Source organism: Miniopterus natalensis, chromosome 17 (assembly GCF_054644295.1).
Source record: "Miniopterus natalensis isolate mMinNat1 chromosome 17, mMinNat1.hap1, whole genome shotgun sequence".
Taxonomy (NCBI): Eukaryota; Metazoa; Chordata; class Mammalia; order Chiroptera; family Miniopteridae; genus Miniopterus; species Miniopterus natalensis.
Window position 1 is genome coordinate 21,949,162 of NC_142097.1, and position 21,680 is coordinate 21,970,841.

The following is a 21,680-nucleotide window of genomic DNA, read 5'->3' on the forward strand; positions in this document are numbered from 1 at the left end:
TGAATGATTTGCACAGAGGAGGCCTGGAAGGGATATTGATTGGTGTAGGGTTTGGCCGCCCAGGTGATGCCCATATAAAGGATCCCCCAATTTAGTCAAGACCCAGAGTAGGGGGGCAGTCAATGGGCAATATCCTGAGTTTCAGGGCCAGGGTGGAGGATGGTGAGGCATCTCCTCAAGGTCACACTTAGGTGATGACAGCGGAGGAAGGGTTGCTTCACTGCGAGGCTTTGGCCTAATGGAAGGGTCTGCACCTTTGGGCCAAAGCTGAATTGTGCAGGATGATGGACAATGGCCCTGCCAGGGCCTGTCTCCTCCCTCCTGCCCCTCAGGATGTTGTCTCTTTTCTGCCTGGAGTTGAGCAAGTTCTTAAAAAGTATCAGGTTGAAGGGGTACTTATATGTCTGGGTCGTGCTCTGGGTGGACCTGATACAAAAGTCACCCACTCTTGACCTATTCTGACCTGTCTGTTCCTGCTGCACGCACACTTGATTCTGTGTGATCCGGCATCATGTTGGTAATGGGCCCAGCACTAGCTCTGCCACATTCTGCCAACCTCAGGACAGGGTCCTGCCCCAGCCCCCACAGACAAAGCTTCCCTCAGTCCTCTGGTTTTTATTTTCCTGATCCCCTCAGAGCCCCTACACTGGGGGCTGAGGAAGAAGTGACTCCAGAGGATGAATACAGGGACAGACAGGAGAGGTGGGGGAGATGAAGGTGCTGAGGCTGGGCCACCAGCTTCTGAGGAGGGTGGGGGAGATGGTGAAGGAGAGTCCCTGGAGGGACCCAGCCAGGCATCAGAGTCACCAGAAGAATGGAACAAACTTCCCCAAGGACTTCCTGTGGCCTTGGAGACCCTACCTTCCTACCCAGCAGGCTTCCTTTGGCAGCCCTGGTTTCCTTGGGCAGGAAGCTAAAACCAGAAGCAAAGGTTTCTTTTCCAAGAGACCCTTAGCTGGGTGTGCAGCATTCTCTGGAAAGATGGCCTGGATTGGGGGACTCTGAGGAAAGGTGGCAGGTGTCTCTGCCTGGCAGGTGGGGCTGGCACAACCCACACTGTTCAGCTGGGACTCAGTGCTGGGCTGCCCTCAGGACTGTCGCTCACCAGGCACTCGTTGGATTTGAAGCTCGCCAGGGACTTGCAGCTGGGGATGGAAGCCAAGGAGCCGCAGAGGCCCAGCATGGAGGGCGTGGGGTCCTTCCCTGGGGAGAGAGGGTGGGTGAGGCCAGCCAGTCTGCATGTGTGGGGGTTGTGGGCTCAGGCTGTGAAGGGGCAGCCCGTCAGTGCCCCCCTCCCAGGAGACTAATTTCTACAGTATTTGCCTTTCAATTAACATTGATAAGCACCTGCCCATGCCATGCACAGTGCAGGGAGCACTATTGTAATCGTCAGTTTATGTCTCTGTCTCCCCCTGAGTTTCATCCTCTCTGTCCGTTTATTAAACACACAGTGAGCACTTGTTCTGTTCCAAGCACTGGGGATACCGAGAACGGATGAGACACAGTCCCTGCCCTCAAGGAGCTCACAGTCTGGTGGGGAGACAGACACATGGACAATCACAAACAGTGTGGCAGGGTCACATGTCCATAGCCTGCCTTTTCTCAAAGAAGATCTAGGGTCATCCAGTACAGTGGTTTTTAGAAAAGACATGACATCCAGGCACCGGGAAAACTAGGGTGGGAAACCAAGGTGAAGCCACGGGAGGGCAACACAAAATGCATGCGTTGAAGTCCTGGACATTCTCTTGAAGGGAGCCACTAATTTGGCTCTGAGCTTCCTGGCAGCCAAAGAAAAGGGGGAAACAAGGGTCAGGCAAGCAGTTCACAGTACGTGAGATAAAGACCAAATTAGGCAGAGAACTCCCTGAGAATTTGAACCCCTTGAGGATGTCACGATACCAAAAAGCCATTAAGCCCTTAAAACATGCCAACACTGGTGATCGCTTTAATCAACATCCCCACTGTACAGATGAGAAGGGCTCAGCAATGTGAATAATTGACCAAGCTCCACAACCAGAAGAGACGCAGCTGGGGTTTGCACCTGACACCCCAAACCGCGCTCTTAATTGCTGTGCTGACCTGGAAGGGCTGACTGAATGAGGGAATTGGCCAGGGCCTGACTACAAGCCCCAAGGCCTGGCCCAAGCCCTTCCTGGAGGGATGCTGGGGTGCTGCATTGGGGGGCTCACCGATGGGGCCCCAGGGCTCCTCGTCTTGCTTGCCTTCTCCCAGGCGCTGGGAGTCTGAACTCAGACTGGCTTCAGCTGATAGTGGCTCCGTGCTCATGAAACTGTGTCTGTGACAGAGTAGAGAGCTGGTGTCCAGGCAGAGGCTTACCGCCCGCCCCCCCATGCCCCTTTTCCCTCAGAGGGACCAGCACTCAGGCCCAAGCTGAGCCTGGCAGTGCTTACCTCCGGTAGAGCTTGGGATTGCTGACACCCTCTGCCCCATTGAGGGTTCCCAGTGATGGCCATTGGTTGACCAGGGGTGTGGTGAGCTCCTTGGAACCCTGGGCCAGGGGAGCGTGGTCACCAGGGATCAGACCTGTCCTGGGATGGGGAGGGGGGGATCAGGCTGGCTGGGAGAGGGAACAGAAGCAGGGAAGGGGATCTCAGCAAGGGGTGAGGGAAGGGGTTAGGATTGAAACCTGGGTACCAGAAATGGGGACAACGCTGAGGATAAGTGGGGTAGATTCTAGGAATCAGTGGAGGGTACTGGGGGTCAGAGAGGTGACAGGGATTAGTGCACTCACGTTGAGGGCTAGAGGGAGTAAAGGTGTTGTGGGAGTCTGGGTGACTGAGTCAGGGGAAAATAGTGTAGGAATCTTGATATGTAATGGGGGCAGGGGGCTTGATTTGGAAGCATGTTGAGAGGTCATAGGGTGATGAAAAGGTTTTCCTAGTGGGGAAAGGTCAGGGTTGGTAGGAGTGAGGTCAGGGGTCACCATGGGTGATGTCAGTGGGCGTATGTTGCAGATCAGAGGGGATAATTCAATCATGTTGAAAGTTGAGTGACAGAGGTCCTTGTGAGTCATATTGGGGTTCCTGGAATAATGTTGGATGGCCAGTCTACCTGACGTTGGGTAATTGAGGATGAAGTCAGGAGCGGGGTTTTGGAGGGTCCCAGGATCTTAGTTGAGGATAATGTTATGTCACTAGGGGGTCTCGGGGTAGAGGTGATGGGGTCAGTGGTTTGATGCTGGCAGTTGGTTGAGTTGGATATGGGTACCAGGAAAGGTGAGGTTAGTTAGAGGCAGTGGGGGTTCCCTGGGGTGATGTGGCCGGGGTGGCCGGGTTCAGGGCAGCAGTGGCGCTCACAGCTGCTCCTGCAGCTCCAGGATCACGCCTTCCAGCTCCCGCTTCTCGCGCTGGTTCTGCGCCGCCGCTTCCTCCAGTTGCAGCTGTAGCCGCCGGTTCTCCGCCTCCAGGTCCTTCAGCTGCGACTCGCGCAGACGCACCAGCTCCTCCAGGTAGCCCTGCGGAGCGCCGGCTCAGCCCGGGCGGCGGGAGGAGGGTCCCCGCAGCCCCGCCCCGCCCCGCCCGCCTGTCACCCGCGCCGCTCTGCGCGCACCTTCTGCGCGTAGACGATGCGGAACTTCTGTTCCATCTTGTGCCACTTGCTGTACCAGCTGTCCTCGTCGGTGACGAGCGGCAGGTACGGGTGCTCGGGCGAGTTGTCCTCGCTGGTGCTGCTCTCGGCGCTGTGCCGCTCCTCCTCGTCGGTCAGGTAGTCGTAGCTGCGGGGGGGAACCGTGGGCACCCGCCCGCTCGCCGCCCGCGGGTCCCCCGCCGCCCCCTTGGACTGAGGGCCGCGGTGCCTGCCCACCAGTCCCCCGCGGCCACCCCCGCCCCTTCCGGCGCCCACCGCAGCAGTCCGGCTTCTCACCTCTGGGTGAACTTTAGGTAGGGCGTGTAATCGATGACCACGGGGGTCTTGCCGTCCAGCACTTCACCCTTTAGGCAGAAGCTGAGGGCAGAGAACCCACAAGGGTGGAGGCGGCAATGAAGGGATGGGATGTGGACATTCGCGGGGGGACACCCCACCACCACCAGGGCCACTGCCACCGACACCCAGACCCCACCTGAAGTCTATGGCGCTCAGTCCTATCAGCATCCCAGTGAGGACCGTGGCTTCCTCCCTCAGCATGATGGCTCCTGAGTCATAGAAACGTCTGTGGGGAGTGGCAGGAGGACTGATGGTACAGCATCCTCCCAGGGAGCCAGTACCCCTCGACCTCTCTGTTGGCTTACTACAAATCTTTCTTGGAGGAAGGAGATATCTGCTTCCTGTTCTTCCCTCAGGCGTGGGTCTTGTGTCTCCCTCAGACTGGGGTCCACTGGGAAGAGTACCTGTGTCTCCCACCTATTAGAATGTGTGTCCCAGGAAAATAGACTCTCCTCAATCTTCTGAACTACCCCTTTCCCACCAAGCACTGAGTCACTCAGATCCTTAAAATCAGGAAGCACACCATTCCCCACTGGCACATCTTGCCTGTGGCCCTGCCCTGGGACACAGTGCAGGGAATGAAGCTCTGCACACTGGAACTCTGCAGTCCATGGGTGGCAAGTACACACTGCTGCCATTGTTTGGGGAGCAGGTAGGACTGTGCTGTGGATCATGGAACAAGGCCAACAAGTAAAATAATACATAGTCAAGACTTGTCCAGACGTGTGTCTAAAGGTAGAGCTGTGTATGAGTCTACCTGGGAAGTGACGGGGAATAATGAATTTGACATGGAAGAGGTAATATAGATGCCTGCAGTCAGGGCTGATCTGTAGACAGTCTGGGAAAGAAGGAAACTGGTGCATGCTGGGAGTTGTAGTCCTGCTAGAAAAGGTTGCTGCAGGAACTTAAGGATCAAGTGCGGCAGGGCAGTTGAGTATCCACCTATAATTCAGGAGATCACAGTTTGATTCCCTGTCAGGTCACACAGCTGGGTTGTGGGCTCGATGGGGGGGTGTGTGTGTGCAGGAAGCAGCCAATCAATGACTCTCTCTCATCGTTGATGTTTCTCTCCCTCTCCCTTCCTCTCTCTCTGAAATCAATAAAAATATATGTTTTTTAAAAAGGATCAAGTGTGTTTAGGCAATGAACATGTACACTGGGACCTGTGGTCTGAGCTGAGAGGGTCTAACCTGGTGGTCCGGGTGTCCCGCAGAGCTGTAGTGATATATTCCGACATGCGCTTCTCCATCAGTGCTACCCGGATCCATGCCCGGCCCTGGAAAGCATGCTCATCTTTACTTGCAGCCCTGAAGGGACCCATGTGCACACCATTGGGTCTGGACCTCCTGTGGCTCTTCTCCCCAGTACCCGTGGCAGGGGCGAAGACCAAGGAGCAGGTAGCAGCTGCCCTGGCTCAGCCCACTGCAGGCCACTCACCTTGGCTCGAGCTGTGCTGATGTTCTCCATGTTCTCGATGCTGCTCACACAGTTGTTGGGCACTTTGTTGCAGGCCAGCCGGATATAGTCCCAGAAGCCCCGCTGCCCGTCTGAGCTGAACCAGCTCACCGGACCTGCTGGGGCACAGGCTGAGCCAGGGCAGGGAGGGGGCTCAGCAAGATGAGGGAGTTTAGAGAGGGCCCATGTAATGGATCACATGCATGCATAAGTATAAGCAGCCATGCACATACATAGTGCCTACCGCAAACGTGCCCACACATGCATATACACAAAGGGCATGTCAGCATATAACTGCATGCTCAGGAGACCCCTTCCCCTCTTCCCAGCTCGGCATGAACTGTGCATGGCCCAGAATTGGGACCAGGGTCAGTGATGGGGTTCAGAAAGCCACAGAGTAGAGTGGCCGGGAACTAAAGGCTGGGGGTTGGGAGGGCTGGGGGTTAGGAGGGCTGGGCAATAAGGGACAGGAACCTGGGCCCACCTTTGAAACGGTGGCTGAGGATCTGCTCTAAGATGGCTGCAAAATTCACAAACTCCTCGGATGAGTCATCGATGGGCTCTGCTGTGTACTTCTCCAGCAGTGTTTTCACAGAGAACCTGTGTGGGGGGTAGGGAGAAGGGGCAGTGGGGTACTGGGTGAGAAGACAGCGTGATGGTGGTGGGGGAAGGGCATCAGGCAAAGAGAGGGACAAAGGGCAGAGGAGAGGTCATGAAGAGCATGGATTAGTGGGGTGGCAGCGGGAAAGAGGGTGGGAGACAGGTGAGAATATAGTGACCATAGAGGTGCTGTGACATAGGGTGGCAGGTGGGACACTGATTGACAAAGTGGGTGACAGGAAAGGTGACAGAGAAAGGAAGCTTTGGGAACAAGGTATGAGAGGGGATGAAACAATAGATAGCAAGTCCAGGCACCTAGAGCTGGAGGCTGTTCCAGAGCTCCTCCTCCTTTCCCACCCTTCAGAGTTACATTCTCTGTGTATGTGGGTTGGGAGTCGGCTAGGAGTCAGAAGCCAGTTTGTAACCCTGAACAGTCTTCTGCTTTTGCTGGAACAACCTTCAGTCCCTTCCGGGGGGCAGGGGGGTTTACCTGTGCCAGGGCCTGTGAGTTAGCACCATACATACGGGGTATGGGCATGCATGGTGGCAGGTGAACTCTCAGCACACTGAGGCCCCTCTTCCCCCTGTTCCTTCCCAGCTTGGCCACCCACACACCAGCTGCCCAGAACCAGGAGGTGCAGAGCTGGGCTGGGGGAGGTACAGGGTGTGGGTCTGGCAGACACACTAGGTGGGAGGGAGCATTGGCAGCAGATTTGTGGAAGGGGCCCTGGGGGCCCTGACACCTGGCTTCTCAGAGAGGAAGGGAGCCAAGGGAAGCCAGTGGAGCTGAGGGACTGAGCCCAGCAGCCCCCACCCCTCTCTCCAGTCCTGCTTGACCCGTCAGCTGCCTCTGCAGTCCCTACCCATGTAATCTCCACCTGCCATTGCTGCAGTGGGGTGGGACAGAGCTGAGGGAACAGCTCCCAACATCCCATTATTGCCCTATTGTGGGTGGCATAGCAGATACTGGGGCTGCTTGGAACTGCCCTTTTTTCCCTAAGCTTTTCAATCCCTGTAATGTGCCAAGCATGGTACTTTGCATGTATTATCTCATCCATCCCTACAACAGCCCTGGGAAGTGGTTCCTCTTATCACCATCATCCCCATTTCACAGATAAGGTACTGAGGGTCCAAGTGGTTGGCCTGCTCAGAGTCACATCACACAGCTTGTGAGGATTCAAGTAGGTATGTCTGATTCCAAAGCCCTTGTTCTTTCTGCTACATCTTGTGGGCTCCGGGTGGCTGTCAAATTCCCAAGGACCTAAGTAGCCCCTGCCCCCTCTGCTCTCTGTTCTCCACTCTGCAGTCTCCGGCCCTGGGGCACTGGCCTCCCTGGCTCTCAGGCCAAACGCACAGCTGAGTCCACAGGCCTCCTTCCCTTTCCTTTGGATTTAGAGCTGATCTGGCCTGAGATCAGAGCCAGGTCAGTGTTGAGGTTGCACTAGGGGGAGGCAGCCTGGTGGATTCAAGTCCTATTTCCTGTGATACCCATGTGACTTTGCACAAGTAATTTTTTTTAAATCCTCGGGTGAGGATATTTTTCTATTGATTTTTTGGAGAAAGTGGAAGTGAGGGAGGAAGAGGAGAGAGAGAGAAAGAAACATCGATGTGAGAGAGACACATTGATTGGTGGCCTCCTGCACATGCTCAGACCTGGGCTTGGAAATGAGCCTGCAACCTAGGTATGTGCCCTTGGCTGGGAATTGAACCCATGACCCTTTGGTCTGAGGGCCGATGCTCTAACCACTGAACCAAACCCACCAGAGCTGCACAAGTCTTTAATCTCTCAGAGGCCCATTGTCTCAGGTGCAAACAGGAATAATAGTAACTGCCTCATTAAATTTTGGTTCAGATCCCAGGCAGGAGTGGGAGAAGGTGAGTGTGTACAGGCCAGGGGTAGTGAGGAGCTGGGCCATTAATGGGAAGGTTGGGCCTGCCAGAAGGATCCTGTGTTTAGGGCCTTATCTAGGCTTCATTACGCAGCCCCCATACCCCAATGATTTTTTATCTGGGTCAGACCACAGTGGGAGCCTGGGGCTGGTTTTGGCATAGTAGCCGTTTGCCATCTGTCCTCAGGGGTGCTGCAGAGCTGGTCATTGTTCCCCCCAAGGAGCCCCATGGTGTGCTCCCTGTTAGGAGGTGCAGTGGCTGCTGCAGGTTACCATGGAGACAGGGAGGCCAGGGCCCAGGGGAGCCCTCAGCTTGCTAAAGGGACTTGTTCTGGGAGCTGGAGATGAACCATGTGACAGTGATGAGGCAGCAGAGGCCAGAGGGGTTTCTTAGCCTTTGTCAAGCCCCCGATTCCCCCCAAACTCTCTCTCACACAGAAGCTCTAAGCCCACTTTCAGTCCACCAGAACTTCTGCCTCTGCAGTCTAGGCTAAGGGGAGTTCCTCCCCCCCCCACACACTCAAGAGACCCAGCTGTCCTGGAGTCAAGAGAAAGAAGAGGAACCTAGGAGGTCAAGAGAGAGGATAGGGACAGGGCTATTGTGTACCAGGCACTGGGCTAGGCTCCTGCATGGATTATGTCATTACCACTCCTTGGCATGGCTGTTACATCTATAGTGGGGGTGATGAGATATCCAAGGCCTGGAGTGAGTAGGACACTTCACCAAGGTTGCATAGCTAATAACTGATGAAGTAAGAGCTTGAACCTAGGGCCTGCCTCAAGGGCAGAAATCTTTGTTTTACACCACACAGGCAGAGGTTGGGATGTGAGGGTGGAGGCAGTGGCCTGCACTTTGCACTCATCCCTTCTATAACACTTTAGACATTTTTACAGAGGTCTGGTGTGCACAGCAGTGTGCTAGGCACTAGGGATACAGTAGTGTGAGACAGGCAGTGTGGTTGGGTGTGTGCCCAGGAACCTGGAAGGAGCTATAGGACACAGTAGACAGGGCATCAGGTGGGCACTGATTCCTGTATACAGGCAGGTGGAGCTGCCAAAGGGAAACAGCTGAGATGTGCTGGGAGCTCACTGACCTCAGAAATGGCATGGGGGGAGGGGGAGATTGCAGGTGGAGAAGGCAGCTGGCATGGGGATCCTAGAGGGAGAGATGAATGTAGGTGGAGGCTGAGGTAGAGAGGCTGAGCAAATGGCCATTCCTGGCTTCGGGGCAGGGCAGGGAGAGTGAGTCTCTGCAGGGCTGAAGTGAGAAGGTTCCCTTTGTGGGCCCCAAGAAAGCTGGGGAATCTTCTCAACACTGCGACAGCCCCACCCTCAGGGATCAATGGGCCTGCTCTCCCAATCTCCTCCCCTTGAACCAAGGAGACCCAGGTTTCTGCAGCCAGGCCCTACGGCAGGGGCAGTGCCCCTCACCCTACACTGGATGAATTCTAGGGTCTTTGCCCACATGCCCAGTTGACTCTGCCACAGGTCGCAGCTGCCCGGCCAAGGAAGGCACCATCCCTGCTTCAGGATTTGAACACTGCAAAAGCTCCCAGAAAAGCCCCACTCCAGAGAGGCCAGGCTGTTGGGTAAGAGTGAGGGTATGCTTGGAGGGTGGCCATCCCCCTACCTCATCAGTTCTCCTGTCCCCAGCAAGGGAGCCAACCATCACCACCCCTCCCCCTCACGCACAATGTCACTTCCTGGTTCCCACAGGAAGCAGCAGTACCAATTAAACACCCCTCACCCTCCAGGCCTCAGGCTGAGCATAGGCCTGGCTTGGCCTAGAAGGGTAGGAACCAGACCTCCATCCCCCCTGCCCGGTCTGGGCCTCAGAGCTCCTCTTAGCCCCGTGCCACCTCCCTTTTCTCTGCGGCTGCTGTGCAAGCTCACCCAGGTCCCCAAAGCTGGGCCCGACGCCTCTCCCGACCACCCCACCCCCACCCGCCAGCAGAGCCCACCTGCACACGGTAATCAGGTTCCTACGCTCCACGGCCACGTTGCGGGAAGACGCTTTCTTGGAGGACAGCCCCAGAGCCATGGTGGTCTGGACAAAGCTCGCTTCCATCCAGATGTGCAGCCACTGCTGCCGCTGCCAGCTGCCCCTTACCCCGCCCGGCGCCCCGGCCCCGCCGCCGGATCACGGCTGGGCCCTCTGCCCATCGGGGCCCCTCGGCCCCTCTACGGCCATCACCCCGCCACTGCGCCGGGTGCCCGGCCCCTTGGCTCCCTCCCCAGGCAGCGATTTCGGAGCAAAACAAGGCCGGGGAGGGAGCTCTCCGAGGTGCTGAGCCCGGGCCCGTCACCCCCTCCCCTAGCCGCCCGCCCCTCCGTCCAGTGACGTCACGGCCCTCGGGCCCCGCCCCCAGACAGGCCAGGGACCAATCCGCTGAGGGTGCAGGGTTTGGGGGAGGGGAGAGGACAAGGGCCTCAGGGAGGGCTGAGGGGGGTCCCTGGAGCAGGCAGCGATGGGAAGGAGTGCGAGGGGGCGTCTGGCCTGTCCATCCTCACACCCGGAGCCCGGGACCCCTGGCTTCACGTCTCTGAGCTCTGACATTTCTGCTCTCCTGTGTCTGACCTGTGATCAGTGGTGTCATAGCTCAGATTTCCCCCCAGCTGCCTGGGGGATGGAGGTCCTCACCTACTGTACCCTCACCCCCGCCCCTTTCAGTGTCAGCATTCCTAGCGAGGCCAGGCCGGGTCTGCGTCCAGAGGGCGCAGGGGCCCTACACTGAGGGCTCAGGAGGCCAAGAAGCAGTCAGACTACGTATCTGCCTGAGCTCAGGCTTGACTTGGCTGCGCCAACCGCTGGAGTCTACCGCTCCTAGGGTGGGGGATGGGAACCCAGAATCCGCCGTAGGAGCCGAGAGCCTGGAAGCTCTCAGGACTGAGTGGGGAGTAGACTAACAGCTAAGGACCTGGGGTCTGCGGAGGTTCCCAGCAATAGAGGAGCCCGCAGTAGTGTCAAGGCAACGGGCGGGGATGCAGCCAAGGCACTGCTTCCCCGTGGAGTCTTACCCCTCGCATCACCCTAGCGGCATCTGGCTAACGGTTAACCTCTTGGCTGCCAACATTGCAGCGTGGTGCAATCAACCCTCTCCACTGGTTGCATCTTTTACAGGAAGGTGGGGGAAATGGAAGCACTGTCTGGCTTCCCTGCTGCCCTTTACCTCTCACATCCCTACTCGCTCCTGCTTCATTCCTCAACTCAACCTATTCTTTGACCCACTGAAATCCCCAGCTTCCACAAAAAGCCTTTCTGTGTGGATTAATGGGTCTCCACCCAACTTCTCCATTTAGCCTCAGGAATGTTCATTTCAGGGCTCAGCTCATATCTATTCACCAACTCTGCCTAACTATGGGATTTATTCTACTCTGCTAATAGATGGTCAGTATCTCCACATTGATTCAGATGTGCACCCACATCTAAATAAGACCAGAGACAGGGGTCCTTCATTAGTACAAACAGAGAAGGAAGAGATGAAAGACCTACAGAGAAGTTCCCAACCTTGGTCTAACTTGGGGCTGGGGAAAAGGTTTTGACTCCTGGCTCAGATCTCATGTTCACTCAGCTTCAGCCTCAATTCTTGGCTTCTGGGACCTCAAACTTGGTCTTTTCTGTCCCTCCTTTGCCTTTTCCCTCTTGCCTCATCTCTAGAAATCCTTTCTAGCATCCTCCTGCCTCCAGATTCATCGTCAGTGGCTGTAATGATGTTATTTTGTTTTTCAATTGCAAGCTATATCTTCTGCACAAAAGAGCACACAAAACACTAATGTGCAGTTTAAAGAATATTGACAAGGCAAAACTTGTGTCATCACCTCAAAAGATCAAGAAATAGAACATTATCAACATCCAGGACCCCCCATATGCTTCTCCCAGATCTCATCTTCATCCATCTCCCAAGAAATAACCACTACCCTGGATTTTGTGTTGTTTCCTTGCTCTTCTTTATAGTTTTATCATCTGCATGACCATCAATAAAAATATAGTTTAATGTTGCCAGTGTTTAAACTTTGTAGAAATGAAGTCATACTGTATGGATTCAGTTGTGGTTTGCTTCTTTCAGTATTATTTTAGGGAGATTCATTTTCCTTGAAACTACATTATGCACTTCAAATAGAAGGGATTTAATATAGGGGATTGGTTGCACAGGATTTGGAAAACTAAAAGAGCAAAAAGAGAAAGAACACAGAAACAACCTGAACGAATAACTAAAGGAAGCAGTAAGGGTGAGGAAACACAGGGAGAGGTGGGGTTACTACACCCTCGGGACCCTGCAGAGTTGGGGATTCAAACGCAGGCAGAGGCGCAGGGACTGCTGCTCACTCCTCGGAGGAGCCGTCTACAAAGCTGATTCTTGGCATGCAGAAAGAAGCCAACTCCCCGTGACAGTGACTCTGAACAGAACAAGCAGAATGGGAAGGGAGTCGCTTCTCCCTTTGCCTTTCATCTCCCTCTAGTGCCCCGGATTAGCAGACCCCAGCAGGAAGCCAGTTAGTGAAGGAGTCCGGAAAACACGTGTAAAGAGTCCCAGCCCCACCCAATAAGAGAGACAGCAAGAGTGGATTTGGAGCAGAAAGGCAAGAAGTAAATAAGTGATACAACCATCGCCACTATCTATTTCCAAAACTTTTTCATCACCCTTCATCATACTGCTATAAGCATTTGTGTACAAGTGTCTGTTTAAAGCCATGTTTTCAATTCTTTTGAGTTGCCGTGTCATATGGTCATTCTGTGCTTAACATTTTAAGGAAAAAACTGTTTCTCTGGTGGTTGAACATTTTGCATCCCCATCAGTAATGTACATGTGTTCCAGCTTCTCCACAGCCTCGCCGACACTCCTTATTTCCCATTTTTATAGTAGCCGTCCTAGTGCGTGCTACTGGTTTTGATTTGCATTTCCCCAATGACTAATGGCATCGAGCATTTTTTCATGTATTTGCTGGCCATTTGTATATCTCCTTTGGAGAAATATCCAAGTCCTTCGACCATTTTAAAAATTACATTGTTTGTCTTTGTGCAATTAAATTTTTGTTGTTGTTAATCTTCACCCAAGGATATTTTTTCTATTGATCCTTTAGAGATGGGAGAGAGAGAGAGAGAGAGAGAAAAACATCGATGTGAGAGAGACACATCGACTGGTTGCCTCCCGAATGAACCCTACTGGGGGCGAGGATTGCAATGCAGTTACAAGCCCTTGAGCAGGAATTGAACCCATGACTCTCTGGTGTGTTTAAGAATTTCATCTCAATGGAATCATATAGGCTGTGTTATTTTGTGTCTGTCTTCTTTCACTCAGCATAACATCTTGGAAATGTATTCCTGGTGTTATATAAGTATTGTTAATTCATTACTTATTGTTGCTGTGTAATATTCCATTGTATGGATGTACCACATTTTATTTGTCCAGTCACTTGTTGATAGACATTATGGTATGGTTTTTTTCATTCTTGTTACTATTATAGCTATAGCTGCTATAAATGTTATTGTATAAATTTTTATGTAATCAAGTATTTTCATTTCTTGTGAGTAAATACTCAGAAGTGGAATTGCTGTTAATATCTACAAGTGGAATATGAGAAGAATGCATTTAACTTTATGAGACACTTCCAAACTTCCAAAGTGGTTGTACCATTTTACATCCCCACCATCAAAGTATGAGAGGTCCAGTTGCTTCACATACTTGACAACATTCAGTATTTTTATTCTTTTTAATTTTAGCCATCCAGTGGGTAAGTGGTGGTACCTCTGTATGGTTCTTCTTTCTTGAGGTATAATTTGACATACAGCAATTTTTAAATTTTAAGCATACCATTCAATAATTTAATAGATATATGCACTCATGTATCCCACACATGAAGTAAGACATCCCCCACCCCCAGGAAGTTCTCCTATGCCTCTTCCCAAGCAATTCCCGCCACCACAGAAGCACCCACTGATCTGATTTCTAGAACCATAGATTCATTTTTCTATTCAAAAACTATATATAAATGGAATCATACAATACTCTTTGGCTCTGTTTTTTTTCATTCAGCATAATATTTTTGATATTCATTGATGTGATAACATGTATAAGTAATTTGTTTATTTTTATTGATGAGAAGAATATCACCATTTGTCCTCACTCTCCTGTTGATAGACATTTGGGGCTATTATAAAGAAAATTTCCACCCTGGCCAGTGTGGCTCAGTTGGTTGGGCGTCGTCCTGTGCACTGAAAGGCTGAGGGTTCTATTCCCAGTCAGGGCACATGCCCAGGTCTCAGGCTTGATCCCCAGTAGGGGGTGTGCAGGAGGCAGCCCATTTATGTTGTGCTCTCACATCTGTCTCCCCCCCTTCCCCTCTCTCTAAAAATCAATATAAAAAAAGAAAAGAAAATATCCATGAACATTCTCATTCAATGTTTTTGTGGACATATATTTTATTTCCCTTGGATAAATGTCTAAGAGCGAATGAATGAATCATAGGATAAGTATATGATTAACTTTTTAAGAAACTGCCAAACTGTTTTCCAAAGTGCTTGTACCATTTGTACAGTGTACAAATGTGTCAGATTTTCAGTGCCCCATCTCCTTTCCAACACTTAGTGTCAATCTTTTTGCATTTAGCCATTTAATGGGTATGTGATGATATCTCGCTGTGGACTTGCACTTCTCTGATGACTAATAATGTTGAGCTTTTTCATGAGCTTATTAGTTATTTGTATATTTTCTTTTGTGATGTGTGTGTTCAAATCTTTTGGCAATTTTTTTTATTGAGTTGTTTGTCTTTTTCATCATTGAGTTGCAGGAGTTCTTTATATATTCTAGATACAAGTCTTTTATTAATATAACAAAATAAAATATTTTGGGGTTGTGTGGGTTGCAAACTTTTCCTCCCAAACTGTGACTTGCTGTAAGGATCAAGTTACTGGATTTTGTTATTTTCCAAAATGATGGACTTCGTTCTAACAGGCAATTAGTCAACTTATTCATAATAAACCAAATTCACTTGAGGCTTATTTTTTTTAGGTGTCAGGGAAGGTCTAAATTTGCCTTTAAGGCTGAAATAGGCCTACTACTAACATGTTACTTTCTGGGTTCTCTGCTAAGTGCCCTGGGTATTTTTAACAAAGATTCTCCACTCTGGGTGGTCAAAAGTTGACTATATACTAGCCTTCTGTAAGCTCTGGGAATTCTTTAGTTTATAGCACACCTCTGACTCTCTCAGATGTGTGCAGTTTCACCTTCACATGGGCCGCTTAGTCTTAAACACTCTCAAGGACTCTCTGATACTTATTTCTGGAGCTCTTTCTCTACATAACTCTTTTTTCTTTGTTATCCACTTTGCTTTGGCCTCATCTTCTTACTTTTACCTTTTAGCATTCACATTCAACAAACATTTATTGAGCACCTACTATGTGCCATGTCCTGTGCAAATCATACAAGAACTACGTGTATGTACTTACATACTGCTAGGTTAGTATATATGTGGAGGGAATGAAGAGAAAGAATGAAACTCAGAATTAGACAGAGCTATGGGATTGAAGCATTAGCATTTGAATAATAGCGAGGAGTGACGGGCCCTGATTTGGGCTTTAGAAAGGTAGTCAGTTACGGAGAGGGAATGGACGGCTCCTGGATGGTTGGTCAGATAAGGTGGAAGTTTTTCAACCACTCCCAGGTTTATGGCTTGAGCAGCGGGTGGGCTAGGGCCTCGCTGGCTGAGATCCAGCGCCTCGGAAGAGGGCCAGGTTCCAAGAGTCTGCAGAGTGGAGGGAGAAGATAGCTCAGAAGACACAAACTCGGGGAAGCACCAGCATGGGGGGAGGCGATAGGAGGAAGATGAGCCTGCCAAGAAGATAGAGAAGAAACCATGAGAGATAGGAGGGGAACTCCGAGCAGACATTTCCAAGAAGGGAGAGGCTGCATGTGTCAAGTGCAACAGAGAAATCCAGCTGAGGATCTGGGGAGAGTGTCGATAGATTTGGCAACTAACAGGTTATTAGTGGAAAGGGGAGATAGGGGGAAAGCTGGGTTGTCTGGAGCGGAGGAGAGAATGAGAGGTGAGAATGAGAGAGTGCTGTTCACTGAGGAGTTGAGCTCTGAAGGAGAGCAGTGCGATCGCCATAAGGTTCAGGGAAGACTGGTTATTTATTTATTTTTTTAAAATATATCTTTATTGATTTCAGAGAGAGGAAAGGAGAGGGAGAGAGAGATAGAAACGTCAATGATGAGAGAGTCATTGATTGGCTGGGAGCCCGCAACCCGGGCATGTGCCCTGACCGGGAATCGAACCCCAATCGCCTGGATCCTAGAAAACTGGTTATTTTAATGGGGTCAGCTTGTGCTCATCAGAGCTGTGGGGAAGCAGCAAGTAGACGAGGGGAGAGTCTTGGGAAGACTGAAGGATTAAGACCTGAAGCGGGGCCTGGTGTTTTGATGGGAGCAAGTGCCCAAGAGAGGTAGGGAGTCGCACAGAACAGCCTGGGCCCCCTGGAGGACGGGTGGTGTCACTACAGACAAGTTCACGGGAGTCAGGGGAGGAGAGGTTATTATATTAAATTTTTCAAAGTCCAGGGGTCTTTACTGATGATAAGAAATCCTCTGCTCCTACCTGAACTTGGTTTCATGTTCCGTTTATTAACCTTCTGAATCTATTGAATAATTGATATTACGTCAAACAATCGACATCTCTCTAATATTCACCCAAGTAAAAGATAACACTTAGGAAATTGACAAACTAAATTTATCAGAACACTTTAAATGTGAATTACCAAAACAATGACCGTAGAAATAGGTAACGCTCAATGGTATGTTTACTCTGCACCAAGCACTGTTTGATGTGTCTCACCTGCATTACTTCACTAATTCTCGCAACCACCCCAAGAGGAAGCCTTCTGCTGTTATTACCACCTGGTTCCCATTTGGCATCCAAGGAGACTGAAGCCCAGAGAGGTGAAGTACCTTGCCCAAGGTCACACAGCTGATAACTGTTGAACTCCGTCGCCTGGGCCATGAAGACTCTATTGCAGTTACACACTGTAATGAAAACATGGTTGGTTTTTCTGAACACTTGGAACAATGGGCAAAACATACACAAGTATGTTTTGTGTATGTATCATGTCTGGTTATCAGGCAAACTGAGGCTTCTTTGCAATGAGGAGAGAGAAATTAAAGCCACCATGGAGAGGTATCTCTGGTGTCCTTGCTACTTTTTGCCTTCATTTTCTGTCCCCTTGGGCACAAGAATGGCCACCTCTCATGCAGAGGCCTATCCATGGTCAGAAGCACCTGTGACCCTCTGGACGTCCTGCTGTGTGTCCCTGCTGCTTTTCACACCTGTCTTATCTCATGTTTGCCTGAGTACCTTCTCTTCCTGATGCTCAGACTGTCCTGCCAACAGAAAGCCAGGAGCCCTGCCCCTGACATCTTTGAAAGTTTTCTTGCTACCCCAGGACACAAAAGCTGCCATCATCCTGGGAATCTTATTTCCTTTGAGTGAAGTACACTTATTTCCAAAAGTGCCACGTTCGATCCAAGCAATGTCTTCCCGGGTGTGAGAGGACACGCTCATGGCGAGGTGATGCAAGGTTTGGGGGTGTGCTGTGCAGATGAGGCAGAAGAGTGAGGGTGCCTGTGTATCACAGGTACTAGTGGTCCTTCTCAGCACTTGCCCTCTAGGCCTTCCCATCGAAGACGGAGAGGGGACGGCCGGATCCACCAAGCTGCCAGCTCTATCCTTCATGGACACACCTGCTACAGTGCTTTGAGTGCCTATTTACCTTTTAGCTAAGTCATGGGACAGAATCCCTGCTCACTCTGGGGTTTACTGGCCAAAATGATGTGTGACTTGGTGCACGGGAGGCTCCCACGGGTTGTGAGCTGCTCCCTCTCTCTGCACAGTCCCAGAACTCCGGTGTTTACTCTCCCCCAGACTTGGAGACTCCCAGGCCCCTCAGCCTGGGGTTCAGGCTTCTGTATCCCCAAGCACCTAGCACACTGCCTGCCTGACACACTAGTAGGTGCAAAATAAGTGTTGTGGACCTACTTGAATGAATAAATGAACTAACTCCCTCATCGTCTCAAAGTTGAGCCTTAGGAAACCCCATTTCCTCAGGTATCCAAAGTATATCAGACCCAGTATTTTTTTCTCCAAGGCAAGATGGGTTGATGCTGTCCCCTCCCGAGTCTCCCAGCTGACAGCACTGGACCCTGAGATAGGGGCCTGGGCCCTGCAGAAACCACTCCCTACTCCCCACCCCACCCCACCCCAGGCCTCTTCTATACCCATGGCCAGGCAGGAATTGAAATTAACCGGTGCTGAGGCAGAGCCGAGGCTCCGGGTCCTGATTGGCTGCACCAGGGTCTGTTCAAAAAGAAACAAGGAGTGGTAGAGAGGGGAGCCTGGACTTGGGGACTCCCTGCCGTCCCACCCTGCTCTCTGGCAGACAGCTGCGTCATTGAGCTGAGACTGCTGGATCTGGCCGGCCTCCCTCTCAGGGAGCAGAGGCACATGGGAAGGGCAGAGGTCTCCCCAGAGCTCAACTTTCCTGCTGGGATTGGGTGTGGGCAGCTCAAGGTCCCCTGAGTGGGACAGCACACAAAGGAAGGAAAGTGAGGGTCAGGGGTTTGGGGGCCCAGAGGCCTTGCTCCTTCCCTTCCCCATCAGCCAGGCCTTTGGGCCTCTACCCACGCCTTCTGGGAGCATCAGACCTCAGGATAGAGCTTATGGAGGATTCCCTCAAGAGACCCCATGCTGATTAGGATTTTCTCCTAACTGGGGCAATGGCTGCTATTTACCAAACTTCCCTTTGTGCCTGGAACTGTGCTGAGGGCCTCCAGTACAACATCTCATTCTGCCAGCACCACCTCTCTTGGAGGCTGGACGTTACAGATGAAGACTCTGGAACTTTAAAGACATCAGGGAACTTACTCAAGGTCACACAGCCAGTAGGAGGCCAGACCCAGTTGGTTTGACTCCAAAGCCATTGGCTTAACCACACCTCCTTCCCTCTCCCTCCCTCCCTCACACACACACACACACACACACACACACACACACACACACACACACACAGTGGGGGACACACCCATAGGCCTAGGCCCTGAGACAGACCTTGCCATCAGCTGTTAGGCAGAGGCCCCAAACATCTGGCTCAGCAGATAGGAGGGACCGAGAAGGGATGGAGCTGTTCCAGTCTCACAAGTCAGGCCTGGCCCTTTTCTGGGGAAACTATCTGTACCCTCCTTTGGGAGGGATGGAGAGAGAAGGGGCCCTTGTGGGCTGTGAGGGGAGACCTAGACTAACAGGGAGACCCACCAGCCCTGAGAAGGGTCAGAGAGAAATCTCAGGGGATGCATGTGAGAGACAAGCCAGGGGCAAGACAGAGGGAGGAGGGAAGTGGATCATCCCCAGCACTCCCTCTCCCCCCAGGCACACCAACAGCTGCCTGGCCTCACACACATCAGGCTCAAATTCCAGAGGATCATCCCTTTACAACCCCCCCTTTCTCTCCCTTTAACCACCTGCCCAGGCCTAGCTCAGGCAACATGGTGCTCAAGTCAATTACAGTTAACCCTCCAACAACATGAGTTCCAGCCCACTTACACATGGATTTTTTCTAATAAATATATACTCAGCCAACGGTATCCCTGGATTCAACCCACTGTGGGAAACTGTATTTTGGGTCCCCAGTTGGGAATCTGTGGACGTGGAGGGCAAACTATCTGCATTGTTCTATGTATGTATTGTTACTATATGTATTGTTCTGTTATTTTATGTAAGGGTCTTCAGTATCTACAAATTTTGGTATCTGCGAGGGTCCTGGAACCAATCCCTGTGGATACTGAGGGACAACTGTAGTTAAGTTCTGGGGAGTCAAAAGTATTACAAGGATTTCTGACTGTGCGGGAGCTTGGAGCCCCTAACCCCCTGCATTGTTCAAGGGTCCATTGTATTACTGTTAAGGTTGGATGTGGAATCACAGCTTCAGGGATACATATTTTATCAGATCTTGGTTGGTTTTAAATAGAGTGCACAGGAGCCTCACTGGCGTGGCTCAGTGGTTGAGCATCGACCTAGGATGCAGGAGATGGCGGTTCCATTCCTGGTCAGGGCACATGCAAGGGTTTCGGGCTCGGTCCCCAGTAGGGGGTGTGCAGGAGGCAGCCGATCAATGACAACTCTCTCATCATTGATGTTTCTATCTCTCTCTCCCCCTCTCTTTTCCTCTCTCTGAAATCAATAAAGACATTAAAAAGAAATAAATAAGTAAATAAATAAATAAATAAATAAATAAAGTGCACAGGGAAGGGTGGCTGGGTGAGCTCCCTCCTTAATGCCAGGGTTCTTCTCACTCAGTGCCCATTGCCCAGGGTCCAGAGTGCACCCTTCTAAGCACAGGGAGCCTACACCACCACATGGCTCCTGGCATCAGGGGCCCTCTGAACACAGAGGAATACTGCCTGGGGCTGACCCCCACTCTGAGCACCCTGCAAAAGAGCTTGCTCCATGGTTTAAAGGGTCAGGCATGGAAGGAAGGGAAGGGGTCAGGAGGCAGCTTCCCAGTGGGTGGCTGACAGGTTGAATAATCCAAGGTCAGCTCCTGCTACACCTAGTTCTGAGCTCCTACTGGGTGCAAGCCCACCCAGAAGGCAGAGGGGGAGGAGAGGGGAGGGGAGGGGAGGGGAAGAGAGGGGAGGGGAGCATTGTTCCTCGTGCTGGGTGGCAAGTCAACAGAAGGGGAAGTGGCTGGAATAGAGAGAAGGGACTGGGCTCAAAACATTTAACCAAGTGAAGGGAGAGCGAGGACACTAGAACCAATAGGGCAGAGCCTGGGATCAAGTTCACAGCCAGGAGGACAGGACTAGGGGTTGGCAGAAACCAGGTCAGAAGGAGGAATTTGGACTTTACCTTGAGGCTGCCAGGAGCAGCTGGGGGTGGGGTAGGGAGTGCAGAGTCAGGGGGTTCCTTGCACAGGAGCATGGCCCCCTAAGTGCCCTACCAACAGTGGGACATGGGACCTCTCACCATAGGTCCTCCACACACACAGAGGCCCTCCGATGTGGGTCCTCTCCCTGCGCAGCCCCACCCACCAGGGTTCACCTCTCCACCCCCAAAGGTTCTCTGCCCTCCCACAGGCCCTTTCCGGGGGAGAGCTCTCTCATGCAGGCCTGCATCCAGGGTCACCTGGGCCCTAGGTGGGCAGAGCTGCGAGGGCAGTGAGCAGTGGGGAGCATGCAGCCCGTCCATCCCCCGCCCCAGGGCTCTGCCGTCTGGTGGGCTGTGGCTTTCAGGGCCCGCTCCAGCCCCGCCCCAGCCCCAGCTGAGTCCCGCGTGTCCCTGGCTCCCGCCGGCCAGTTTGACCTCCAACTGTCACTGACCAGGAAGAGCCATTTCCTTGAAGGTTTTCCCTCCCTGCCCCCACCCCAAGCTTTGTGCCCTGGCTGCTCGCATTCAAACCCTGTTGCAGCACCCCTGTGTGACCTCTGGGACATTACATCACGTATTGTGTCCCCTTTTCTTCAGTATTGTGAGGATTAACCAACGACAGCATGTCAGTAGACAGTTCACCTTATTGCGGGTGGTCTTTGTGCGCGTGACTAAGTCTCTTTGTGTGGATGGGGAAGCAGAGGGTCAGAGGTTGCTGGTTAATGGGGACGAGATGAGGTCTAGGTTCCAGCCTCCTGCCCTGGGCTGGGCTCCTTCCGAGACTAAGCGCTTCTTCATTTGGAAACCCTGCCGTCCCTGGAGACCGGGAGCCATCCTAGAGCTGCTCTCTCCCTGCGGGCTGTGCTCCACCCGAGGCGG

General features: G+C 52.1%; 1 protein-coding gene across 1 annotated transcript; it reads right to left on the reverse strand.

The window, feature by feature from the left end:
- Positions 1-981: 981 nt before the first annotated feature.
- RUNDC3A (RUN domain containing 3A) lies at positions 982-9,957 on the reverse strand. The gene is made up of 11 exons (XM_087826064.1): positions 9,851-9,957; positions 5,885-6,000; positions 5,383-5,531; positions 5,136-5,221; positions 4,082-4,171; positions 3,886-3,966; positions 3,571-3,736; positions 3,318-3,475; positions 2,412-2,549; positions 2,190-2,296; positions 982-1,203 (listed from the first exon to the last, which is right to left on the reverse strand). Exons 1-11 carry the CDS (start codon positions 9,955-9,957, stop codon positions 1,061-1,063), a joined length of 1,341 nt encoding a protein of 446 aa, XP_087682190.1. The 3' UTR covers positions 982-1,060.
- Between the last annotated feature and the right edge of the window lie 11,723 nt (positions 9,958-21,680).